Source organism: Pseudonaja textilis, chromosome 7 (genome assembly GCF_049901715.1).
Source record: "Pseudonaja textilis isolate UNSWEBS1 chromosome 7, rPseTex1.2, whole genome shotgun sequence".
Lineage (NCBI taxonomy): Eukaryota > Metazoa > Chordata > Lepidosauria > Squamata > Elapidae > Pseudonaja > Pseudonaja textilis.
The window spans coordinates 8419711-8445561 of record NC_141996.1 but is presented as its reverse complement, the minus strand read 5'-3'; the positions used below and the strand labels follow the sequence as shown (position 1 = coordinate 8445561).

Below are 25851 nucleotides of genomic sequence, written 5' to 3'. Positions count from 1 at the left end.
GTTTTATATAAACAGAATTTCTAACATTAAGTTGTGCCTCATTTTATGAGTTTTGCCACAATTGTTAAATTAATGAAATGTTTGTAAGTTGAGAACTACATGTATAAGAGGCTCCCAGTAAGTTTTTGTCCATCACAGCTTCTTTTATCTCCCCAAACGCAAGTCCCCTTGGCTGTCAGGCAACTCCTCACTGTTCCTTCTCACACTTCCCTGGGTCTAAAAGTCTATGGAGATTTTCAAACATCCAGGTCATGGTTGTCCCAAAGGTGCATTTTGCAAAAGGCAACTGGACTTTTTGGGGGATTTTTTTTTTTCCCTTTCAGTCAGAATTGAAGAAGCTTCTTAGATGAGAAGCAAATGTTTTCAAAGAAAAGTCTAGTTGCCTTTTGGAAAAAGCATCTTTGATTTCCTCAGGTCTATTTCTCCTCCTAGTACTAGACTACTACAATTTGTGAGGCCTAGTGCTGAAGATCAGTATTTGTCTTTTAGACTTCTAAACTGGACTTCTTCCAGTTACTCTCTTTCCACAGAGCAACAGAAACTATTTTCCTCTTATTCCCCAAACACCCAACTGGCTTTCATGCCTAAGGCAGGACTAGAACTCACAGTCTCTTGGTGATTGACACAAAATCCCCCAGCTGACTTTCATACCCAAGGCAGCACTAGAACTCACAGTCTCCTGGTTTCTAGCTTGGTGCCGTAACCACTACATCAGTGTTTAAATTGGATGGCCATGAAGATTTAGAAAGCATTTTGGCTGCCAAAATTTGGAACAAATTATGAATAGTCCTGTTGGGGGGTGAAACATTGTTGGGCACCTCATATATAATTTGACACTACTTTTATGATTCAAAGCCCTTTAATCGCGTTCAAAACATGAATACAAAACCCGGCTAGGTTAGTTGTTCCAGATTAATGGAATTGGAGAATAATAATAGTGATTCACTCCATATTCCAGGTGAGCTGGCAGCTCTTTTTAAGTGCTACATAAAAAATTCATGAGCTTTTTCACTCACAAATGAGTAATTTAAAAATGAGAACTTTCTTGAACAGGACAGAATTATTCCGGGGTTTTATCCATCCCCCTCACAAGCTTCCAATGATAAACTGTTCACATTTCAAATGTGTTCTCCTTGTCTTAGAGAAGCCACTCCTCTCTTCCCACCAACTAATTTCTGGCTGGCTTTCCTCCCAATCTTTAAATATTTTCCTTATTAAATTTGTTGCCATCTATAGGATGCCTCTTGTGTAATTATGTTAAAGTTACTTTATCCCTGAGTAAATACAGTTGATATTTAAGAACAAGATACATAAAATGTAGCCTCCTTGGATGTTCTTAAAGTATTCTCCTCTCCTGTCAATGAAATTACAGTGACTACAAGAGGGCGTTCTAGAGATGTAATGAATTCGTTAAGGACCTTTATGTAAATTTCTTTTGTAAATTTGTTCTCCCCTTCCCCTATTGTCTACTCAAGCATTACAGAATCAACTGCCTAGCCGTCTATTGGTGTTCATAAATTTCAGGATTCAATGCAATCATCTCTAGACTTACTTGGGAGAAAGGCCGGTGAAATTCAGTCCTCTCATCAAAACATGGAACATAGAACAATAGGGTTGAGAGGGGTCTTGGAGGTCTTCTAGTCCAGCCCCCAGCTCCAGCAGGAGAAACCATTCCCCCCCCCTACCATTCTGGACAAATGACTGTCCAGTCTCTTCTTGAAAACTTCCAATGATGGAGCACTTGGAGGATATGCATAGAATGAAGAAATCCATTGCTACCCAACCATTTTAATAGTTCGTTTTACATCCATTGTCTTCTTTCATGTTTTTTGTTATTCCCATTTTGGAAACTTCTCCATGTTTGGGTTGGCTGAAATATCTAAGGATTACTCTAAAGCAGGGATAGGATTCAGCTGGTTCGGAATGGTTTGGGTGAACCAGTAGCTCTGGCAATCAGTTGGCCTCGCCCACCCATCCCTGCCCTAGTCTGTCCTATATTTTCATGTTTTGCAGCTCAGCTGATTCGCGCAGCGCAGCAGTTTGCCGTGCCTCAGCTGTTCTACTCATCGGGCTGCAGTAGAAGGTCAGTTTTAGAGCTGAAAATGGGGTGGTTTCAAACACTCCATGCACATTTTAAAATGGCCAATTTTCAGCTCTAAAACTGACCTTCTACTGCAGCGAAGCGCACGCTCACCGAACCAGTTGTTACACCGGTTGAATCCCACCACTGTTCTAAAGCTAGAAGCGGATGGACTGCCAACTTTGAATGTTAACATTATGGCTTTTGCTACATTCTCCTTTATGAAGAACCGATGTTTGTCGTCTCCAACTGTGGCTATCTGAAACAGCACAGTTACACTGAAAAGATACCAGCTATGTTGGCAGTGAACCAGAAGATTCGTGGAGCGAGAAAGATAACATTCAGACTTCATTGTTTGTGTGTTTCTGCAACACTTGGCGATACAGCAAAGAGCCCCTGCTGAAATCTTGCCTTTAGGAAAAGCAAAATAATTGTTCACATCCATTAAATGAATGTTATTCTTTTTTTAAAAAAACAAGTTTTATTCAGTTTTCCATATTTTAACATCTCTTTTTAGTGAACAGCATGATTACAAGTTTCACATATACATACAAATATGACCATGGTTACATATTCAATTTTTATATCCAATTCCTTATCTTAACAGTGCTTTTATACATTTTCTATTTTATTGTATTATTCCAAATATTTATCTCATTATTTAATTCACTTATGATAACTTCATAATCATTATACTTTAGTACTTTTAACTGTCACATTTGTATATTTCATCTTAAATTCTAATTAAAAAAAAAGACACTTCTTCTATAAATTGGTTTCCCCCTGAAATCTCAATATAAGTGCGCCACCTCTAAGTTATAAATTCATTTATTTTCACCCCTCTTACATCTTGTTAAAACATTGCCAGAGGTTGAGAAGACCCATGGGAAGGGGAGAAATGCTTGCTAGTAAATAGTTGGACCAGGGTCTGACTCTGATCACCACCAACTGGCTAAGTCCTTATTAAATAGTACTATACTGATTCCAAGCAAGCTGGAAAGCAAAACATCTCAAATCCATATAATCTGCAACAGTCCTTGGCATGCTGGCTTGCAGAACTGTTATTAACAGCTGAATGAAAAGGAAGATACGCATTTATGAAAACCAGAAATGTCAATAGATTTTAGATTATATCCCTTTCAACAAGAAATAATATTTTGAAAATGAGTTTATTTTGCATTTGCAGTATGTGGCAGGAGAGGCAGGGAAATTAGTGTTTCCAACCAGCGTTTCTCAACCAGAGACTTTAAGATGTGTGGACTTCAAGTCCCAGAGTTTCCAAGAAATGGAATTGCTGGCTGGTTGGGGAAATCTGGGAATTCTGGAAGATAAAGGCCATGCATCTTAAAGTTGGGAACCACTTGTTGGGAACCACTTCTTTAAGCTAACAATATATCAAAAATAAGGGGAGGAAGGAGGAAAAGAGGAAGAGAGAAAGTGAGAAAAGAGGAAGAAGCAAAGAAGGAAGGAAGGAAGGAAGGAAGGAAGGAAGGAAGGAAGGAAGGAAGGAAGGAAGGAAAAGGGAAGGAAGAAAACCATAAAAAAAAGAATGACCCTAATCATCAAAGAAAAGTGAAGGAGAGCAACCTAATGACCATTAAAAGTAATTGTATATAAATACAATAAAGCACATTCCTAGGCATCTTTATCAGGAGCTGATAAATGCTGAAGTGCCCCAAGAATAGAAGAGTTTAAAAAGCTGGGCTAGAGAAGCTTAAGATAAGACGGATAACGAAACATTTCAGAGGTCAAGTGTTTTTTTTCCACACTGCCTTTAAAAAAAAAAAATCCTAATCCTTTTATCTAGCCAATGGAAGAGCTTTGCTAAGAAGCCTTGGGGCCAGATGGGAAATATATCAGAACTAGAAAATAAAAGAGATGAATACATGTATAGTTCAAATTAGAATAATATTATTTAAAGAAAAAAAAAAGATGGATGATGTTTGGCAGCAGGGCCAGTTCTATCTGATGACATTACCTAGTTGGGTAATGAAACGCCCGCAAGAAAACAACCAAGCTCAGAGAGCACCAAGGACCCTTCATGTCAACCCTGAGCTACAAATATTCGCCTTTATTTGTACTTTTATTGGGTTAGGGTACTAGTACCAGCCAGGGTTCGAATTCAAAAATCCCAGCAACCGGTTCGCTGCCCAGTTGCCGGGTGGGTGTGGCCATGGTGGTCGTGGCCTACCGGAACTTCCGAGAGGGCCGTTTTTTGCCTTCCCAAGGGTCCAGAGCAGAGGGGGTATTCAGCAGGTTCTGATTGGTTCTGGAGAACCGCTAGCGGAAATTTTGAGTAGTTCGGAGAACCGGCAAATCCCACCTCTGACTGGCCCCGTCCCCATCTATTCTCCACCTCCCGAGTCCAAGCTGATTGGCTGGGTCTTCTTGGGTTGCCCTGCACAGGAGAACGGAGCTGGAAAGCAGGTTAGTGGGGGTGAGGAGGGAATGGAGATTTTGCAGTAATCTTCCCCTGCCACGCCCACCAAGCCACGCCCACAGAACTGGTAGTAAAAAAATTTGAATACCACCACTGCTCCAGAGGCTTCCCTCGGGCCTCTGGGAGGGCAAAAACAGCCTCCTCCGGGCTCTGGAAGACCTCCAGAAGCCGGAAACAGGCCCATTTCTGGACTTCCTGGAGGCCTGTTTTTCCCCCTCCCAGAGCCTCCATGCGGACCCTGAACTTACCTGCATTGAAAATGGGCCACGTGGAAACTCCTGGAGGGGAGGAGTGGGCAGGGCCAGCAGGTCGGTTCACCTACCGGTTCAGTGAACCAGATGCAAATTTAACATCTGGTTCACCCAAACCAGTCGAATCCCACTCCTGGTACCAGGAGGTCCTGGTACTCCTTGTTATTAAAATACTACTTAAGGCAGGAGATGAGAAGGGCAGTGGCTGTTTTGCCTACTCTTTCTTATGGGTTCCCTTATGTCGGATAACAGATTTGTGGATTTGATCTCTCAATCTGTTTGTTAAAAGGAGAAACAGTTGGAGGGTTTCGTTCACCTTGAAATCACCCTGAAGGCTCTGGTAGTCTTCAACCTACCACTATAACCGAGCCCAAAATTTCCATTGCTAAGCAAGATAGCTATTAAGTGAGTTTGACCCCAATCTTTCTTGCTCCCCTTTCTTGCGACAGTTATTAAGTGAATCACTGAGGTTCTTAACTCAGTAACACCATTGTGAAAAAGAATGTAAATGCAAAAAACCTTGATTGATTAAAGGTGGTTGTCAACTCATAAAACATTTTGTATACGCATTTTATAGGAAGAAGGGGATATGAGTTTCAAAGAAGAGGCAGCAGTGTGGAATCGAAAGTACATTCCATTCATATTTTCTTCAAAGACTGATTAGATGACTGAAGCTTCTGCCGCACAAATATCTAATTGGAGAGAATGATTGATGACTCTTGGCTAAGGATGTGTTTCGTTGGATGATATACCCAGAAGGGTGGGTGGAAAAGCAGGGTCAAGGGTGACAGTGAATTACGTATCTCAGAGTTGTCTATGCTCAAGTTAGTGCCAGATGTAAAATGGTAGCTTCAAATAAACCCTTTGAAGTTTTGGGAGTGTGGCTCAAGGTGCATTATTTAATTGGAGTAACAGCCGGAACCCTGACAATGGCTTTCCAAAGAAGCCATCCATATCTGGAATCACTTGCTGCTAATGCTTAGCGATGTGATGCGCCAGCATATCATTTTTATATATTGTTGCTCTCTAGTCCCATCTAGTGGCCAAAGGGACAAAGGCCAAGTATATTGTTTGAAGCTGCCCCAACCCACATACCCATCAGCTTGTACTCTCAAACCAAGTGCAGGCTGGGAAGCCGGATTCCATTTCCTTTAGCATTTGGAGAAGGCAGAAGCACAGAGAAGAATCCATCTTAATTTGTGGCACATGGTCATCCAAGGACAAACCCACATCCCTCACACAGAGCATTGCTGGTGAGATTTGAATTGCTTGTATTTATTAATTGTTATGTTCAGCAGTAACTCTGTACTGCCTATCTTGTATTTGATTCTCATTGTATATATCCCTATTTTCCCCAGTTTCACCATATCCTGTTCTTTCAATAAAACGTTCAGATCTATGCACACGGTTTGTTTTATTGGAGGCTAGGTGAGTTTAGCTGCATGTTGAGCTGCACACAGACTTACGTAGCTTTTTCTCTGGTAATATTACACTAATAACTAGAGCATACAAAACATTTGCTAGACCAATACTCGAGCACAGCTCATCAGTCTGGAACCCACATTACATAGTTGATATTAGCATAGTTGAGAAAGTCCAGAAATATTTTACAAGAAGAGTTCTCCACTCCTCTACTCATTGCAGAATACCTTATGCCACCAAACTCAAAATTCTAGACCTAGAAAACCTAGAACTACGCCGCCTTCGGTCAGATCTAAGTATAGTATATAAAATCATACATTGCAATGTCCTACCTGTCAATGAATACTTCAGCTTCAACCATAACACAAGGGCAAACAATAGATACAAACTCAAGATTAATCGCATCAGACTTGATTGCAGGAAATACAATTTCAGCAACAGAGTGGTCATTGTCTGGAATACTCTACCTGACTGTGGGTTTTTTCCCCCCAAACCCCAAAAACTTTAACCTTAGACTGTCTACTATTAATCTCACCCCTTTCCTAAGAGATCTGTAGGGGGCGTGCATAAGCGCATAAACATAACTACCGTCCCTGTCCTATTGTTTCTTTCATATTTTATATTTATTTTTCTTATATGTATCCATGTATACATAACTACGTTTTTACTTATACCTATTATCTTGTAAGCAAGTGACAAAAATAAATAAATAAACTAGTGCAGTGAGGACAGAACAAGCGATAAGGAACAAAAATATGGGTTGTTTGCACTGAATGCAAACTTAATTAGTGTGAAATGTTCAAGCAATGAAAATGTAGCTCTCGTTTGAAATGTTCATTTATTCTAGTGCAGCTTGCCCTTTGATGATAGTCCTATTTATGTAAAAAGACATATTATTGAAGATTATGCATTGTATGCAAGGAAAGTGTTGGAAAAGTTATAAACACATTGGCATATATTTGGGGAAATGTACACCCAAATGCATATAATTAGAAAATTCAAGCTTGACATTCCAGATTTGACAAATTATTGAGGAAATAAAGAAATGAAATTGACAGGATCCCAGCCATAAAAAAGGGGGTGAAACCAAAACTGGTACATAAATTGTAAATAAGATTGCACAATAAAAATGTGCATGTTTGGGAAATACAACCCAAAACACATAGCATAACTTTCCAGCTCAACAAGCAAGTTTGACAAAAGTGAGAAATAGCAAATCCCAAATGATGTTCCTCACCATCTCCACCAACAAAGGGCCCAAATGACCATATGTGAAGCTGCCAGACCACATTCAGACACACACACGCACACGCACGCACGCACACACACCATGATTTGACCCCCAGTTAGATCAGGATGGGAACTATAGCAACGTTATGACCTGTGGATTTCAACTCCCAGAATCCCTGAGCCAGCCATGTTCAGGAAGCCAGGAATTCTGGGAGTTGAAGCCCACAGCCATCAAGTTGCCGTAGTTGCCCACCGCTGAGCTATATGAATATGTAGTTCCTAGCAATTCTCCTTCATTGTGGCACAAAACCTGAGATTTTTCTTAGGTCTCTACGGAAATGTGAACATTATCCTTGCGCTGATTGTTTTGCTGTCAATCTTCCTTCCACAAATGCTTCCCTTCTCAAGGACACAGCCTGAGTGTTTTTATGCATAAACAGGGCTCTCCATCAAGGAACAACCATACAAAAGGCAATGACGGGGAAGAATTTCGAGTATGTCGTGTTTGCCGGCCAGAAAAATTCAAGCTGGACAATTTCCAAGCACCCCTGGAACAATAAATAGAGGCATTATGAATTTATGTTATAATAATAAAAGGATTGGAGGTGGTGAATTTTTTGATTCTACAACCGATGGTCTGTCCTTCTTTTGGCAAAAAAGGACAACCTACTTTGCACGCTCAAAACCCAACAAATAGAGGTGAAAAGTTCATGGAAAGATGCAATTAAGAAAAAAAATTAGAACACTTAGGTTCCTTTTAGGGAAAAACAGTGAATTGTGAGGAAACGAATGGTGCCGTATGAAATTAGACATAGCCTGGAAAAAGTGGAAAAGAAGAATTTTCATCTACTCCCCAAGCTCTAAAACCAGTGAAACTGACTAAATATTAATGTTGGGAAGATTAGACAACCTGTGCCCCATCAGATCATCATTTCACAAGTATTTCCTTACCTAGACAGAGAAGCAGCATGACCAAAAAAACAGCAGGATTAGAAGCAATGTCCGATTTCCTGCTGGCTTCCCCACTGAATTTTCTTGTGAGAATCTAGTAGACAGCATCAAGAAACTTCCTTTCTTTCTTCCCTCCCTTTTTTCCTCCCCTGCCCTCTCCTTCCATTCCATTCCCTTCGCAAGTGGCTGCTGCTGGGTGGGGAAGGATCAAGGGATTGTGAGATTGGCTGGGAAACTGTCACAGAACATTGAAAATGGAGACCATGAGCAGCCACAGTCATCACTGAAGCAGCCACAATTCCCCAAATTTCATTACTTCCAGAGTCAAGGGCCTCCGATTTTGTACACATCCTATAAGCTAGACCACTTGAGGTATCTAGGTTCAGAAATTATTGCCCTTTGGTGTCCCATTTCTCCCAGTTAAAGAACACAAAAGGATTTGGTAGCATATAGATGAGGCATTCCTTCACACACGCATCGCTAAACTGTGTCATGCCTTCCCACAAGATCTGGTGATGGCCACTAATTTGGATGTCTTTGAAAGGGTATTGAACAAAGGAAGACAAAGTAATAGAACAGGGACCCCCAAACCCTGGTCCACAGATCAGCACTGGTCTGTGGCTCACTGGGAACCAACCAGGCTATGCAAGTGGCAGATGAGCATGCAAAGCTTTAGTTGTGCTTGTGTGAGATTGGGTTGTGTGTGCAAAACCATCCCCTCCTCCCCACACTTCTGCCCATAGCTGCCGTCAGTGCAGGTCTATAGAGCCAGAAAAGTTAGGGATCGCTGTTTATAGTGGGCTTTTATAAATCTCACCAGGCTCAAGGTCGACTCAGCCTTCCATTTAAAGATAACCAAAGTTGGAAGGGACCTTGTAGGTCATCTAGTCCAACCCCCCACCCAAGTGGGAGACCCTCCACCATTTCTGACACATGGCAGTCCAATCTCTTCTTCAAAGTCTCAAGTGATGAAACTCCCACAACTTCTGAAGGCAACTTCTGTTCCATTGGTTGATTGATCTCACTGTCAGAAAATTTCTCCTTATTTCCAGGTTGAATCTTTCCTTGTTCAGTTTCCATCCATTATTCCTTGTCTGGCCTTCGGGTGCTTTGGAAAATAGCTTGACAGCCCCCCTACCCTTCTGTGGCAGCTCCTCAAATATTGGAATTCTCTACAATAGACTAGCCATGCTCAGTTCCTGCAACCGTTCTTCATATATTTTAGTCTCCAGTTCCCTAATCTTCTTGCTCTTCTCTGCACTTTTTCTAGAGCCTCATCTTTCCGAGGTGGGTAAAATGAAGACCCAGATTGTTGGGAGCAATCTGCTGACTCTGTGAACCGCTTAGAGAGGGCTGTAAAGCACTGTAAAGCGGTATATAAGTCTAAGTGCTTATTGCTACTGTATCTTGAAGACTCCATGTCACCTCTAGGTTGGCCTTGCTTTGATCTAGCCGGGTTATTCTTATCTTCTTAACAGCCTGCACTTTTCTCACAAGAAGAAAACGAGGAAGTAAACCAAGAAACACAACAAGAAACAGAGGAGGTGTTAAACACATGCTGTATTTGAACATCCTTACAAAATAAGTAGAATTACAATGCATGTTTCCATTTCTAGCCAAGGTTTATAAATATTTACAAGCTCCTGTGTTGGCCAAGTGGTCTTCGACCTTCCATGACACCTTTCAAAGCAGGAGGACTTCAGGGAACAGCTCAATACATTTCTAAATGCTTAGAAATAAAGGAAAAAGATTTCATGAAATACAGAGAGGAGTACTGTGGGTATTAAACTGTTCCATTCTAATGCAGTACAGGGAGTCCTTGACTTACAACAGTTCATTCAGTGACTGGTTGAAGTTACAATGGCACTGAAAAAAGTGACTTATGACCATTTTTTACGCTTACAACCGTTGCAGCATTCCCATGGTCACGTAATCAAATATGTGTTTCAATACCATACCAGACTTATGGCTAGCATGACCCTTGGAGAAAGCTACTGCACATCCAGATCTCAAATTTTGATAGGCCTTTAAAAAAGAAAGCAGAGAAAGTAATGGCATTCTACCTTAAAATATGTGTTCGGGGTTCACTCAATTTGGACAAAGATTCGCATTTTGTTGGCCACTTCTTTTAGAAGAATATCAGCTTAAGTTCCTCTTGTCTTTTGCTTTTCAAGTACTTTTGGCATCCCATTTCTATGTCCTGTTGGTTCTTATTGGGAATTGAAGAATGGAGGAGGAGGAGAGGGAGGGGAGGGAGAGGAGGACTGTGGGAAATCACCAACCAGAGAGGAAGGAGAAATGGTGAGAAGAGGAGGAGGAAGAGGAAGAGGAGGAAGAGAATGGTGAGAAGAGGAGGAGAAGGAGAAGCGCCACCGTGGAAAATCTCTAACCATATAGGAAAAGGAAATGGTGAAAAGTGTATCACGACATCCCAAAGTAAATTAATAGTCTCCTTATATACTAACTGATGATACAACACACATCCAGAAGTGCAGAGCTTGCCTTGTGATGTCACAATCCTCTATTTGCTATTTTGGCACCACTGGATTTAAAAACGGATGCCCGTGTCTCTCTCTAGTTGCCTTCCTATCAGAGCTAGCCAATCCTGCACTACAGAATGGTGGAAGAGTCAGCCAATCAATATCCCCGTTGGTGAACAATGGCCCATCCTAAAAGAGGGTGCAAAAAGGGGGGATGCAGATACTTTGCTTCAGCCCCGTCCCCTTTACCTCCGCTATTGCTTATCCTAAGGCGAAAACTGAGGAAAAGTCCAGGATCTGTGTCATGGCGCAGAGACTGTGCCTTATTGCCAAACACTAATCTGGTTACACTCCCGGTCAACTCCTTGCACCCTGGCATTTCTAAAAACGGAACTGTGCCCACAGAGCTGTTAGGCGTATGCTTTCCACCATGCCTCTCCCTTTCCCTACCCCTCCCCAGCAAGCCGCTCTAGGACCTCAATTGGTTCTATCCATCTCTACACTGTTGGTAGTTCCCCGTGATCCAGAAACAAATCTGTGCGTATTTGAGGGGAGTGATGCGAACGGCCACGTTGTACTCCTGGGAGGATCCATTGGTGTCCACCCACTGGTGCCCTGAGAATATCCCTATAATTTTACGCTCCCATTTGTGATTCTGTCTCTTCCACATCCTCACGTAGACTCCGGAACCGCTGGCCCCTGGCTGGGCGTCGCACTGCTGATACAAGAGATCGTACGTTTCATCTTTGACATCACAGAAGCGGTAAACCAAGTTTCCAGGCCGATCATTGTCATAGCCCGAGAAATGAATCCTTCCTTTGGGCAGCTGACGTGCTGTTGGGCTCACTCCAATCTTCATGAACTTTCGCTTATGGGGTTTCTTCAGCTCCAGCAGGGCATAGTCATAATCCATGCCAATGTCGTTGGCATTCCCTTTGATCCATCCTTTAGGAACGTGTGTCCGTTTCACCCGAATCCACTGGAACTTCATTTTCTCGGGCTCAAGGGCGCTACTGTGATTGGTCCTTTTGACGCCATCTTTCGGCTTGGGTCTCAGGAACCCAACCCGTAGCTTCTTGGCTCCCTTGACGTAACTCTTCCCATCATGGATGCAATGAGCAGCCGTCAAGACGTGTTTTTCAGCCACTAACGTTCCGGTGCATCCCGTGGACAACTTGACGGAAGTAGAAAACGGGTAGTTCAGCAAGAAGTCCTTGCCCAAAATACTAAACCTGGTGTCGTAGCCATAGATTTGTCTCTTTGTCCGCGATCGGCTCTGTCCCCCTGTGTTGGTTCTGCTAACAATGTAGATGCCCACCTCAGTCTCGGTGCGGGATCCATTGGAGTACAACGTCTCGTAGGACAAATAATCTTTCACTTCTTCGTACGTGGGGGGCGGGAAACGTTTGTGGCAAGATGGGCCACACGGGGAGACCACTTCCAGCTGGGCTTCTGAGTCAAAGTTGGGTTTGTCCAAAGGGATGGTTAACTGGGGTAGAACGACGGGCACCTTGTAGGTTGGCCAAGTTGGCTTCCCATGAGGATGTGAGGGCACAACTCCTTTTACAATCCATAGGAGCAGGAGAAAGCCTGGCAGTGCCACCATGGTGAGCAAGGATCTGGAGAAAAAGAAGGAAAGTCTTAATGAGTAAAGTATTAACCAGCTATTCTACTTCGATCCTGAAGAAACAGAATAAAAGGGATTCGCAACAGAATAAATCTGCACTAACTTTCCACCTTTTCAGTTACAGGTAGTCCTCAACTTACGAACACAACTGAGCCTATTTCTGTTGCTAAGTGAGTTAACTGAGCTTTGCCCCATTTATGACCGTTCTTGCCACAGTTGTTAAGTAAATCATTGCAGTGGTTGTTAATCTGGTTTCCCCATTGACTTTGCTGCAGAGGTTGTAAAAACAGTCATAAGTCCCTTCTTTGTAACATTGAGTGGTCACTAAATGGACTGTCGTAAGTCAAGGGCTACCTGTATCACCAAGCTTGGTTATGTACTCCATAGCTTCTCCATCTTCTCGAAGAGCATTATGTATAAACAAAACTTGTTTGATTAAGTGAATCTTTGCAGCGGCTATGTTAACAACATGTTTGTTAAGTGAATCTGTCCTTCCCCCATTGAATTTGCTTGTCAGAAGGTCGCAAATGGGGATCACATGACCCCAGGACACTGCAACCGTCATAAATATGAGTCAATTTATCAGTCTTTGGTTGCCCTACACAGGAGAACAGAGCTGGAAAGCAGGTTAGTGGAGCTTTTGCAGTATCCTTCCCCCAGGAGTGGGGAGGGAATGAGGATTTTGCAGTATCCTTCCCCTGCCACGCCCAACAAGCCACGCCCAACAAGCCATGCCATGCCCAACAAGCCATACCCACAGAACCAGTAGTAAAAAAAAAAATTGAATCCCACCACTGAAGCCAATGGAGTCTCAGGCTGCATCAATAGAGGGATAGCGAACAAGGGATTTGCTTAATGATTATACTGTCTGCTTAACAACCATGGTATTTCCTTTATGACCAGAGTATTCACTTAACAACTGCTGCACAAAAAGATCCTAAAATCAGGCATGGGAAGACCTGCTTAACAATCCTCACAACTTACAACTGAAATTGAGAACTCAATTATACTGGTAAGTCGAGGCTACCTGTAACTTGTTCCTGCCTTTCAGAAGTATAGATGTCTCCTACGTCAGCTACTACTAAAAGAATTGGAAACCATTCGAAAATCATCCTCTGCAAATGTGTGTGTAGCTTTACACTCTGCTTCAGTGGATCAGGGCATAGCCACACAAACACCACCCTTACACACCACCCCAGCTGCAAAATATACTTTAATCAAAGCAAAATTCAAAACTGTGAACATTTTGGACACAGCAGGGTATTCCAGCAGGTAAATGTAAATGTTTCATAAAATTCATAGATAGGACTTCATCTGAAAGTAACCCTCTGTAGCATAATAATCTGAGAATATAGCTGTGGATTGTTTTTCACAGAATTCATGTTCCTCTTGTTCCACTATCTTCTCTATTGGTATCATTTTTATTATTGTTATTACTTTGATATTATGATTATTGTTACCTTGTTGTTTTCCATGTACACTGAGAGCTTTTGCACCAGAGACAAATTCCTTGCACGTCTAATCACACTTGGCCAATAAAGAATTCTATTCTGTTCTGTTCTGTTCTGGGCTATGCTATGCTATGCTATGCTATGCTATGCTATGCTATGCTATGCTATGCTATACTATACTATACTATACTATTACTATACTATACTATACTATTCCATTCCATTCCATTCCATTCCATTCTTAAGAAAACAGAGCAGTAAATTATTAATATTCAGAAGTCTGAAATGCCTTACGATGCTTAAGGCAATGTTTAACATTTTTTACAACCCACCCTCTCCCTTTTAAATTGCCCACAACCCCCTTGAGACGTCAATTTGAGAACCTCCACACGATTGTCTTGCTGGTTTCCAACAGGCTGCAAAAACATTGTGAAACTCAAACCCGCTACCCACATTTCTACTCATCATGGGGAAAAAAAAAAATCAATGCCACATTATCCAAAGCCTTGTGAATACCCAAGAGGAAAGAAAACCGCCCAGTAGCGAGGAACAAAAAAGAAAAAAGAAAAGAAAAAGCATGAAAACAACAGGATTGAGAGGTGGGGGAGGGGAGAAATGAAAAATTAATTTGAAAATTAGTCAGGCAGCTAAAGCACCGCAGGCATCTAAATTCCCACTGCAAAGTGGGAGGAAATCTCGCCCGCTCCTTGGTCAGCCTTATTCAAGCAAACCATAGCTAATAGTTTAGTTTTCTTTATCGTCACGTATTAGATGCATCTTATGCGTATTTAAACCCAGCTGGGGTTAAATCAATGAAAGTTAGAGTGGGTTAGCTTCATTCTTGAAATGCCGCAAATGAATGGAATATAACTGCCAGATTTAAGAAAGGGTCCCTGGCACTGGGTGAAGAAGGAAAAAATTCAGTGTACTCCTTGGAGCGTGATAAGCAGGTGTGGGGTGCTAGGGATTCGTAGGGAGAGCCCCTAGCTAAGATTCTGTGCAGTTTGGAGAACCCCCAAATCCCACCCCTGACTGGCCCTGCCCATCTCTCCTTTCCCCTCCCAGGAGTCCCCACACGGCCCGTTTGGATGCAGGTAAGTGCACGGCCCTCATGGAGGCTCGGGGAAGGTGAAAAAACGGGCCACCCGGAAGTTCAGGAAGGCCGGAAATTGGCCTGTTTCCGGCTTCCAGAGACTCTCCGGAGCTCAGGGAGGCTGTTTGCGCCCTCCCAGAAGCTCAGGGAAAGCCTCCGGAGTCCAGGGAGGGCAAAAACGCCCCCCCCTCATCGTGGTGCAGGAGGCTGACTAGGCCATACCCACCATGGCCACGCCCAGCCAGCAACCAGGCAGAGGACCCTTTGCTCACATTTAAAAAAAAATTTTTTTATTGGTTTTTAAAAACAAACCTAAACAAACAAAACATAAAAACATCAAGCTATCTTCCATAGGTGTACATACAGTGTGCCGGTTGGTTTACAAATTGTTTTGTGCTTCCATTTCGTAGTCTTCAATTACAATTACATTACGTATAATCTCATATTGTCAATCAAAAATTAAATACCTTAGTATCATTATTAATCAATCATTTGACTATACTTTTATTCATTCATGTTTTACAAGGTAACCATAATTTACTTAGTTTATTTTATAACAGTTCATATTATCATCCCAAATCTATCCTAAAATCATTTTGTAGATATAATAAGAAAGAAGAACATCTTTATACATTTATTATTTTCTAAAAGTCTACGTATTTCATTACTGTACTTTATTGTCTAACCATTGATAGAAAAGATCCCAAATTTTATAAAATTGTTTATCCTCTTGTTCTCTAATTTCAAATGTCAATCTACTCATTTCAGCACATTCCAATATTTTCTTAATGATTTCCTCCTGTGATGTTATTTTCTCATTTTTCCAGTTTTTAGCAAATACAATCCTAGCCGCTGTTAATACATTTACAATCAGGTATTTCAAGTCTTTACTATATATTTCAGGTAAAATTCCCCCCAAAAATATCTCTGGTTTCAAGTCTATATGTTTTTTTGTCATTTTTTCCAACCACATGTGAATTTTAGTCCAGTATTTTTTAGCATCCGCACAAGTCCACCACATATGGTAATATGAGCCAGGTATCTGATGACATTTCCAACAGTTTTTGGATTTATTCTTGAACATTCTTGCTATTCTTGTCGGGGGGAAATGCCACCTGTAAAACATCTTATACAAATTTTCTTTATATGCTGTTGACATTGTCATTTTATAATTTTGAGACCACAGTTTTTGCCATTTCTCTAAATCAATCCCACATCCAAAATTCTTCCCCCAAGCAATCATAGTTTCTTTAACTTGTTCTTCTTCTAGTTTAATTTTTAATAAATATCCATACAATTTTTTAATCACTTTTTCATCAGTACCTGTCAAAATCTTATCTAAGTCAGTCAGTTTATCATAGAAACCTTCTGTTTTAGAATCTTTATCAAACCTTGAATGTATTTGCACATATGAAAACCAATTCATCTTTATACCTTGTTCCTCTAGTTTTTGCATAGATTTAAGTTCACCCTTTTCATTCAATATTTCACCATATCTGTTTGTTCCTTTTTGTATATTATAGGATAAGAAAATGCTTCAATAGTCGATAACCAGACTGGAATTTTCAAATAACATTGTCTTTTAATCTTCTCCCAGTTTAACCACAGAGACTCCCGTATATAATGTCTTCTAAAATACCCGTGTTCCTTTGTACCATAAAAAAGCATGCCACCCCAACAACAAATCATGTCCTTCTAATGTCAACAATCTAGTATTTCTTAATGTTATCCATTCCTTAACCCACATCAAATTTGTAGCTTGGTAGTACAACTCACAATTAGGCAAACCAAATCCTCCTCTAATTCTAGCATCTTGAAAAAGTTTTAACTTTATTCTCGTTTTCTTACCTTGCCATATATATTTCAACACAATTTTATTTAAATCTTCAAAGTAGTCTTTTCCAAGCCTAATTGGAATTGTTTGAAACAAATATAAAATTCTGGGTAATATATTCATCTTGACTGTTGAAATTCTCCCTATTAGTGACAGTTGTAAGTTTTCCCATTTCGCCAAATCTAGCGCTATCTGCTGTTTAAGTTTAATATAATTATTCTCTTTTAATGTACTACATCTTGCTGTCAAATATATCCCCAAGTACTTGATCTTATTTGTGACCTGAATTTTCAATAGATCTGCCAGTTCTTCCTTTTGTCTTAATAGCATATTCTTTGTCAAAATCTTTGTCTTATCTTTATTTATTTTCAAACCAGCCACCTTTCCATATGTCTCTATCTTTTCTATCAATTTTGATGCTGTTTCTAAAGGGTCTTCTAAGATGAAAACCAGATCATCCGCAAATGCTTGCAGCTTAAATTCTTCCTTTTTGATTTTCATTCCTTTTATATTCTTTTCATCTCTAATATTTCTGTTTAACACTTCCAAAGTTAACACAAACAACAAAGGTAATAGTGGGCACCCTTGTCTTGTTCCTTTTCTTATATTAATAGAGTCTGTCAGTTCTCCCTCTATCATTATCTTTGTCGTTTGCTTATAGTATATAGCTTCTATTGCTTGAATAAATTTTCTAACAAAACCCAATCGCCAATTCATATTATCAAATGCCTTCTGTGCATCTAAAAATATCAGAGCCATTTGTTTTTCAGGATGTGCCTGGTAGTATTCCAAAGTATCCAAGATTGCTCTCATATTGTCTTTAATTTGTCTCTTTGGCAGAAATCCATTTTGATCAGGATGGATAAAATTATTTAAATATTTTTAAGTCTTTCTGCCAATATTGAAGCAAAGATTTTATAATCTACATTTAGTAGAGAAATGGGTCTATAGTTCTTAATTTGTAATGGGTCGGCCTCCTCTTTTGGAATAAGTGTAATATAGGCTTCTGACCATGATTTAGGTATCTTCTTCTTTAACATAACTTCATTCATAACTTCTAGCAATGGAAGATTCAATGATTCTTGTAATGTTTTATAAAATTCTGCTGGAAGTCCATCTGGACCTGGTGCCTTTCCATTATTTTGCTTCTTGAGTGCTTAACTCCATCATCATTATATTGCTTTCTAACGTTTTTTCAGTCTCTTTAGGTATCTGAGGTAAATTAGCATTCTGTAAGTACTGCTTAACTCTTTCCTCATCAATATTCTCTTGCATATATAATTCCCCATAGAAGTCTCGAATGATTTCTTTCTTCTCTTTGCTACCATGGCAAATTTGGCCTTGGTCATCTATTAATTGCAATATTTTCCTTGATTCTTTCTCCTTTCTCAGTTTGTGTGCTAACCATCTACCTGGTTTGTTTGCATCTTCAAAGTAGTTCTGTTTAGCACCTCTAATTTTCTGTGCTAATTCTTCTTTTTCTATTTGACCCATTTTGTGTTTAATTATATCCATTTTTAGCTTGATGTCCTTTTTCTGTGGCATTTTCTGTAGCTCTTTTTCAAGTCTTTTATGCTCATCCCCTAGGGCCTTAGAGGCTAGCCTTTTCATAGTATTCCTTTTCCTTGTATAGTCTATTATCAAGCCTCTAACATATGCCTTCACTGTACCCCATACATTCTGAATTGATATATCTTCTGTTTTGTTTTCCCTAAAGAAAAAAGCCAATTCTTTCTCCATCCACTGTGTGAAGTCTTTTTCCTTTAAAATAGTATTATTTAATGTCCATCTAGATCTTCTTTTTTGTGCTTTCCATTTAATTGTCATTGGCTTGTGATCTGCCCAAGTACTTGTTTCAATATTTATTTCTTGAATGTTATTTCTTGAACATTTTTGAAGCCCACCCCTGGTGGTAAGGTGTATGTATAATGCATCACGGAACATAGAATAATAGGGTTGGAAGGCATCTTGGAGGTCTCCTATCTAGTCCAACCCCCTGCTTGAGCAGGAGAGCCTAAACCTCCATTGATGGAGCGCCCACAACTTCGGGAGGCGAGACATTCCAGATTAATTATCCTCACTGTCAGGAAATTTCTCCTTAGTTCTAGGTTGGATTTCTGTTTAATGATCTCGACTTACAACTGTTCATTTCGTGACCAAAGTTACAACGGCTCTGGGGAAAAAAGACTTATGACCATTTTTCATACTTGTGACCGTTGCCCCATCCTCACGGTCATGTGATCAAAATGTGGACGCTCGGCATCCGGCTCCTATGTATGGCGGTCGCGGCGTCTTGGGGTCACGTGGTCCCCTTGGGCGACCTTTTGGCAAGCAAAGTCAACGGGGAAGCCAGATTCACTTAACCATCGTGTAACTAACTTTGCAACTGAGCGGATTCCCTGAACAGCGGTGTGGCAAGAAAGATTGTAAAATGGGGCAAAACTTGGTTAATGTCTGTCTCACTTAGCAATGGAAATTTGGGGCTCAATTTGTGGCCATATGTTGAGGACTACCTGTACATCTTGTCCTACCTTCAGGTGCTTTGGAGAATAAGTTGACCTCCTCTTTGTCTGTGACAGCCCCACAAATACTGGAAGATGGCTATCATATCACCCTTTAGTCCAAGGGGTCTTCCAACTTGGCAAGTTTAAGGCTTGTGGACTTCAACTCCCAGAATTCCTGAGCTAACATGACTGGAGGAGGAGGAATTCTGGGAGTTGAAGTCCACCAGTCTTAAAGCTGTCAAGTTTGAAGACCCCTTCTTTAGTCCTTCTCTTAGTTAGTCTAGAATAGGGCTATGAAACTCAAGGCCCATGGGGTGCTTAAATTTGGCCTGTGGGACTGGCCTGGAAATATCAAAGCACCGGCCTGCAGTGCTTCTGCTGGCCAATAACGGGCCTCACGGAGGCCTCGCGAGGCTGCCATGCAGCTCATTTTTGGCCTCCCCAGCCTCCAGCAGCACCCTGCTGGCCAAAAACTCACCTCGCAGAGGCCCCGGGCATTCTCCGCGTGGCCTGTTTTCAGCCAGCACAGTGTTGCAGGAGGCTGCTCAGGCCGAAAACGGAGTAGAGGAGGCCTCCCGAGACTCCCGTACCCCATTTTGGCCAGCAGGGTGCTGCAGGAGGCATATGTCCTATCTCCCACCCTCCACCCCCTGCCCCCTCCCCACTGGCCTGTGGAGGAAAACTACAATGTTGATCCGGCCCTCGAAGAAATCCTGTTTCACACCCCTGGTCCAGGCCTACCTACACAATCCTACAATTGTTCTTATACAGTATGGTGACTGTTTTCCTCTCCGTTCTGCCTTATCCCAGTTTCTATCACAGGTTATTCTTGTTTGTTGGATGTAGCCTCTTGGAAATGCCTGGACGAGAGATGGGCAAACATCTGGCACCCCCGTTGGCCCATTTAGAAAAACATTTATCTCTGGAGGCTTGGCAGATGTCACCAGAAAAGATGGAACCCACGTACCCAGCTTATTTGAGGAAACCAGAGTTTGGAGAGACCACTGCAGAGCGAATGCATGTCAAATGTTTGCCTCTGCACCAAGAATGAATGCTCTTTGCGTGCTTTTTACTCCATCCTGGTCATCTCACTTTATTTTGAAACAAACATGACTGCTTAACAGATAGACAGAAAATTTACCTTGGTCACGAACCAATAAAAGTACAATCGATAAAATGAAAAACAAAAACTATTAGCAAACGTTGGTGGGTAAAGCTTACACACACAATGGAGCAAAATGTTGCTGCTTTTAGTGGATAAAATTTATCTTGATTGTTGAACTGATAAATAAATAAAAGCTAACCGAGTGCCCCAGAATTGAAACAAGAGAGGAGTAATTAACTGGTGACGAATGTCCCTGTAGCACTGGCAATAGAAAAGAATATAAGTTGTGGTTTCTATGGTACTCATATCACTCATATTGGGTTTCATATAGGGTTTTCCTATATTTCCATTCCAGGAGAGCTGTGGGGAGAACATTAACTGTGGGGTCCTTGGTGCACTCTGATTTGGGGGTTTTCTTACAGACATTTGATTACCAAACTCGATAACCTCTTCAGTGCATTGTGCAGCAGTGATGAGGTAACCTTGTTTGGTAATGGCACATCTGCACCAGAGAGCAGCAAGAACCTCACAGATCAACCCTGAGCTCTTCTATCGGGGGCGGGAGAACATTAAATCGAACTAAAGATAAACTTGTCTTCAGAAGTTCTGAGTGCTCCAACAAGGGAGGTTTTTTAAAAAGAGGTTGGACAACCATTTGACTGGAATGGTATAGGGTCTCCTGCACAATCTGTGGATTGGACTAGAAGACCTCCAAGGTCCCTTCCAACTCTGTTATTCTCTCTTATCAGCAGGGGTGGGATTCTACCGGTTCGGCAAATCATGCCCTTGGCTGGGCCCACCCCTCTCCACTTGCCCCTCCCCTCCCTGCTAAGTCAGTCCTTATTGCACATGCCCGACATCCCGTGCATGCCCGACATCGCTGACTGCATTCTCCCCTGCCCAGTCATTCCTTAAGGTATTTCTTTTTTTGCTCCCGATAACCAGCTGTTCCGATGATCAGCTGTTCCGATGATCAGCTGTTCCAGGATCCCACTTGCTGCCTTACTCCTTCGCCCAGGAGGCTTCCCTGAGGCCCAAAAGGCAAAAAGGGGTGCGCAGGGTGTGTGAGTGCTACACCCCTCCCCCACACTCCATTTTTTCCCCCTCCTGGACCTCAGGGAAACCTCCTGAGAGCAAAAATGCCCCCCAGGAGGCTACCCTGAGGCCCAGGAGGCCAAAAAAACAGAGCACGTGGGGCGGGGTGCTGCAAAAAAGTCACGCCCACCCAGTCACATGGCCATGCCCACCTAGCCACTCCCACCTAGCCACGCCCACAGAACCGGTAGTAAAAATATTTGTATCCCACCCCTGATTATAAGGCTCTCGTAAATTTGGAAACTAATTCTATCCTGGTTCATTTTCCCAGTAGCTATGGTCAATCAGAATCAATCCGCAAGATAGTCTCAACCAAAGGTCATTTGCTAATCTTAGTGCCTTGAACCCTGTACTCATTAAACAAAATGAAACCTGGTTTCTTCAGGTTGGGAAGGGGAGTCGAGGTCCGCTTTAGGAACATCTAAATCTTTTGATGCAAGGAAGGCCTGGGAAACAGGCTGGGTAAAGGACTGCAAAAGACCAAGTTATTAAGCCCAACATTTCTGTTCTTTCTAAGTGAGACTGTTGTTGAGTGAATTCTGCCCCATTCTACGACCGTTCTTACCGCAGTTATTAAGTGAATCACTGCAGTTAAGTTACTAACACAGCTGTTGAGTGAACCAGGATTTCCCCATTGACTTTGCTTGTCAGAAGGTCGCAAAAGGGGATCCCATGACCCCGGGACACTGCAATCGTCGTAAATACGAGTCAGTTGCTAAGCAGCTGAATTTCGATCGCATGTCCATGGGGATGCTGCAATGGCCGTAAGTCTGACAAACAGTCATAAACTTTTTTCAGAGCCGCTAATAACTTCAAACTGTCACTAAATGAGCTTTTGCAAGTTGATTAATCAAGTTAACCTTCCTATCCTTCCTTTCACCCATCTCCTCCCACTTCTGACTGTGTGACTGTAATGTTGTTGCTTGTATCCTTACGATCTGTATTGACTGTTTCCTAGTATGGTTTGATTGCTTATTGTACCCTATGACTATGATAAAGTATTGTACCGTATGTTTCTTGACTCTTGACGAATGTCTCTTTTCTGTTATGTACGCTGAGAGCTTTTGCACCTAGACAAATTCCTTATGGGTCCAATCACACTTGGCTCATAAAGAATTCTATTCTATTTTATTCTAAAATATGTGGCTCGCTGCAGAACAATGTACAGAATTGCCGGCGTTGTTCCAAATGCTGACAGCACCCTCCCTTTGTGATGGAAGCTCCACCCACTTTCCATATGCACGACATGCCCTGTGTACAAAAGAGTGGAATTTGCATAAGAAAGGCCAATTATTCATTGGCCTCCCTTTGACCCCACCTGTGGTTTTGCTCCAATATTTCCCGAAGTTATGATAAAAGTTGTTATGATTATTGCTGCCTTACCGCAGGCATCTATTCGCCTTAATGGAGAATGCAATTTACAGGATGAATAATATCAAATGGATGTTTTCCAATTCAGCAGGAAAAAAAAGTACTTTTTCATTCTTAGACGCACCATTATTTTCAGCCAGCTAATGCTGGATAAGTGCCAAAAACAACATGAGGTTTTTTTTAAAATCTCCCCTTTTTTTTGAGGCAGGGATGGAGGATTGAGTGCATATTCTGATCAGAAGAAAATTAGCACTCTCTAGCTTCTTTTTTGTATCATTGCTTATTATTACCATTTCCGAAGTTTATTATTATCATTTCTGAAGCTGTGAGCACCAAGGCTTAGGAAAACAGGAACAACTGCAGTCCAGGGAGGAATCTATTAGCATCTGTCAGAACCCACCACATCCAAGCAATAGTTCTCAAATGTGGCTCAGGAGCAACCCAGAGTGCAAAGGTCATACAATCAATAACGTCTATGTTAATTAAGATGTTATTTGGGGGTTATGATCCAGCAAGCATTGAGAACCCACTGGGGTGGAATGTAGTCTGGATTTCTAGGAGGGAGGGAGGGAGAGAGTGCATCCCAGACGAGCAAGAGACAATGCCGCTTGGATTCTTGGTGTGGGAGAAAGAGAGTGAAGATGTTTCCTCCCTAACAGTTCCCAGAGTATGTGTTAAATGGTGCAGGAAGTCTACTTTAGTTTGGCAAGATCTCTGTCTACAGGTGAGGAACAGTAACGGAAATTGCTTAGAAGCATTTCAACATCTCTTTCGATTTTCAGAACCTGACACCCTAGAACATCCTAAAAGCAGGACCTTGCTACAAGTCAGTGAAGGCTCAAAGGAAGAATTCAAAAGATGGAGGGATACAACTGAACTGAGTTTTGTAGAAGGTTATCTATCTAGATCTATCTATCTGTCATCTCTATTTATCTATCTATCTATCATCTCTCTCTCTTTATCTATCTATCTATCTATCTATCTATCTATCTATCTATCTATCTATCTATCTATCTATCTATCTATCTATCTATCTATCTATCTATCTATCTATCTCTCTCTCTCTCTCTCTCTCTCTCTCTCTCTCTGATATTCATCTATCTATCTATCTACTCTCTGATAAACATTTATCTATCTATCTATCTATCTATCTATCTATCTATCTATCTATCTATCTATCTATCTATCTATCTATCTATCTATCTATCATGTTTCTCATACAATAAGGCCGGGTCTTATATTTTTTGAGCCCCGAAAAAATAGCTAGGCCGTCTTTTCAGGGGTGACTTAATTCCCCCCCTTGCATCCTCATCTAGAGTGCCCCGCGGGCAGCCTCGCCACCAGCCGCTCCTAACGGGCGATCATGGCGAAGTGCAGAGAGCTCCCTACTCCCACCAAACACTTTTGCTGCAGACCCAAGACCTTTGGCACCCGCCGCTGCTGCTTTCCCTTCTGCCCATTCCGGCACCACGTTTGGAGCTGCTGCTTCTGCGTTTGGAGTGCCGCTGCCATTTGGAGTGCTGCCGCCATTTGTAGCACTGCCTTCATGTTTGGAGCTGCCACTTCCACGTTTGGAGCTGCCAACGTGTTTGGAGTGGCGGCGGCGCTCCAAATGGTGGTGGTGCTCCAAACAGCGGCAGTGCTCCAAACGCAGAAGCAGCAGCTCCAAATGTGGTGGCAGCTCCAAATGCGGACATGGCAACTCCAAACAGCGGCAGTGCTCCAAACAGCAGTGGGGTTCCAAATGCGGAAGTGGCAGCTCCAAATGTGAAAGCGGCAGCTCCAAACAGCGGCAGCGCTCCAAACATGGAAGCGGCAGCTCCAAATGCAGTGGCACCTCCAAATGCAAAAGCGGCAGCTCCAAATGTGGAAGCGGCAGCTCCAAACAGCAGTGGTGCTACAAACGTGGAAGTGGCAGCTCCAAACGCGGCGGCGGCATGGGCAGAAGGGAAATCAACAGCGGCGGGCGCTGAAGGTCTTGGGTCTGCCGCAAAGGTGCTTGGCAGGAGTAGGGAGCTCTCTGCGCTCTGCCATGATCGCCCATTACGAACAGCTGGTGGTGAGGAATTGCTGCCCAGGGGGCGCCCCTAACGGCAAGTCCCCCCGCCCTTCCCCCCATTTTGCATGTTTTAAAATAGGCCTAAATTTGGGGGGAGGGGCTTAATTTGATTTTATGCCTAGAAAACATGCTGGGTCTTCCTATTGGGGGAGGTCGTATTGTTGGGGAAACATGATATCTATCTATCTATCTATCTATCTATCTATCTATCTATCTATCTATCTATCTATCTATCATCTATCTATCTCTACCTTACCTATCTACTCTCTGATATGCATCTATCATCCATCTATCTATCTATCTATCTATCTATCTATCTATCTATCTACCTACCTACCTACTCTCTGATATGCATCTATCATCTATCTATCTACCTACCTACCTACCTACATACTCTCTGATATGCACCTATCATCTATCTATCTATCTATCTATCTATCTATCTATCTATCTATCTATCTATCTATCTATCTATCTACCCACCTACCTATCTACTCTCTGATATGCATCTATCATCCATCTATCTATCTATCTATCTATCTATCTATCTATCTATCTATCTATCTATCTATCTATCTACCTACCTACCTACCTACCTATCTACTCTCTGATATGCACCTATCATCCATCTATCTATCTATCTATCTATCTATCTATCTATCTATCTATCTATCTATCTATCTATCTATCTATCTACTCTACCTACCTACATACCTACCTATCTACTCTCTGATATGCATCTATCATCCATCTATCTATCTATCTATCTATCTATCTATCTATATCTATCTATCTATCTATCTATCTATCTATCTATCTCTCCACCTACCTACCTACCTATTTGTCTATCATCTATCT

General features: G+C 41.8%; 1 protein-coding gene across 1 annotated transcript in view; it reads right to left on the bottom strand.

Annotated features, from left to right (window-relative positions):
- Positions 1-9916: 9916 nt before the first annotated feature.
- PRSS23 (serine protease 23) overlaps positions 9917-25851 on the bottom strand; it is a 28250-nt gene continuing 12315 nt past the window's right edge. The window contains exon 2 of the mRNA XM_026706920.2: positions 9917-12473. Within this exon, the coding sequence (XP_026562705.2) occupies positions 11342-12460 (1119 nt within the window). The 5' untranslated portion in view covers positions 12461-12473 and the 3' untranslated portion in view covers positions 9917-11341. The remainder of the gene's footprint in view (positions 12474-25851) is intronic.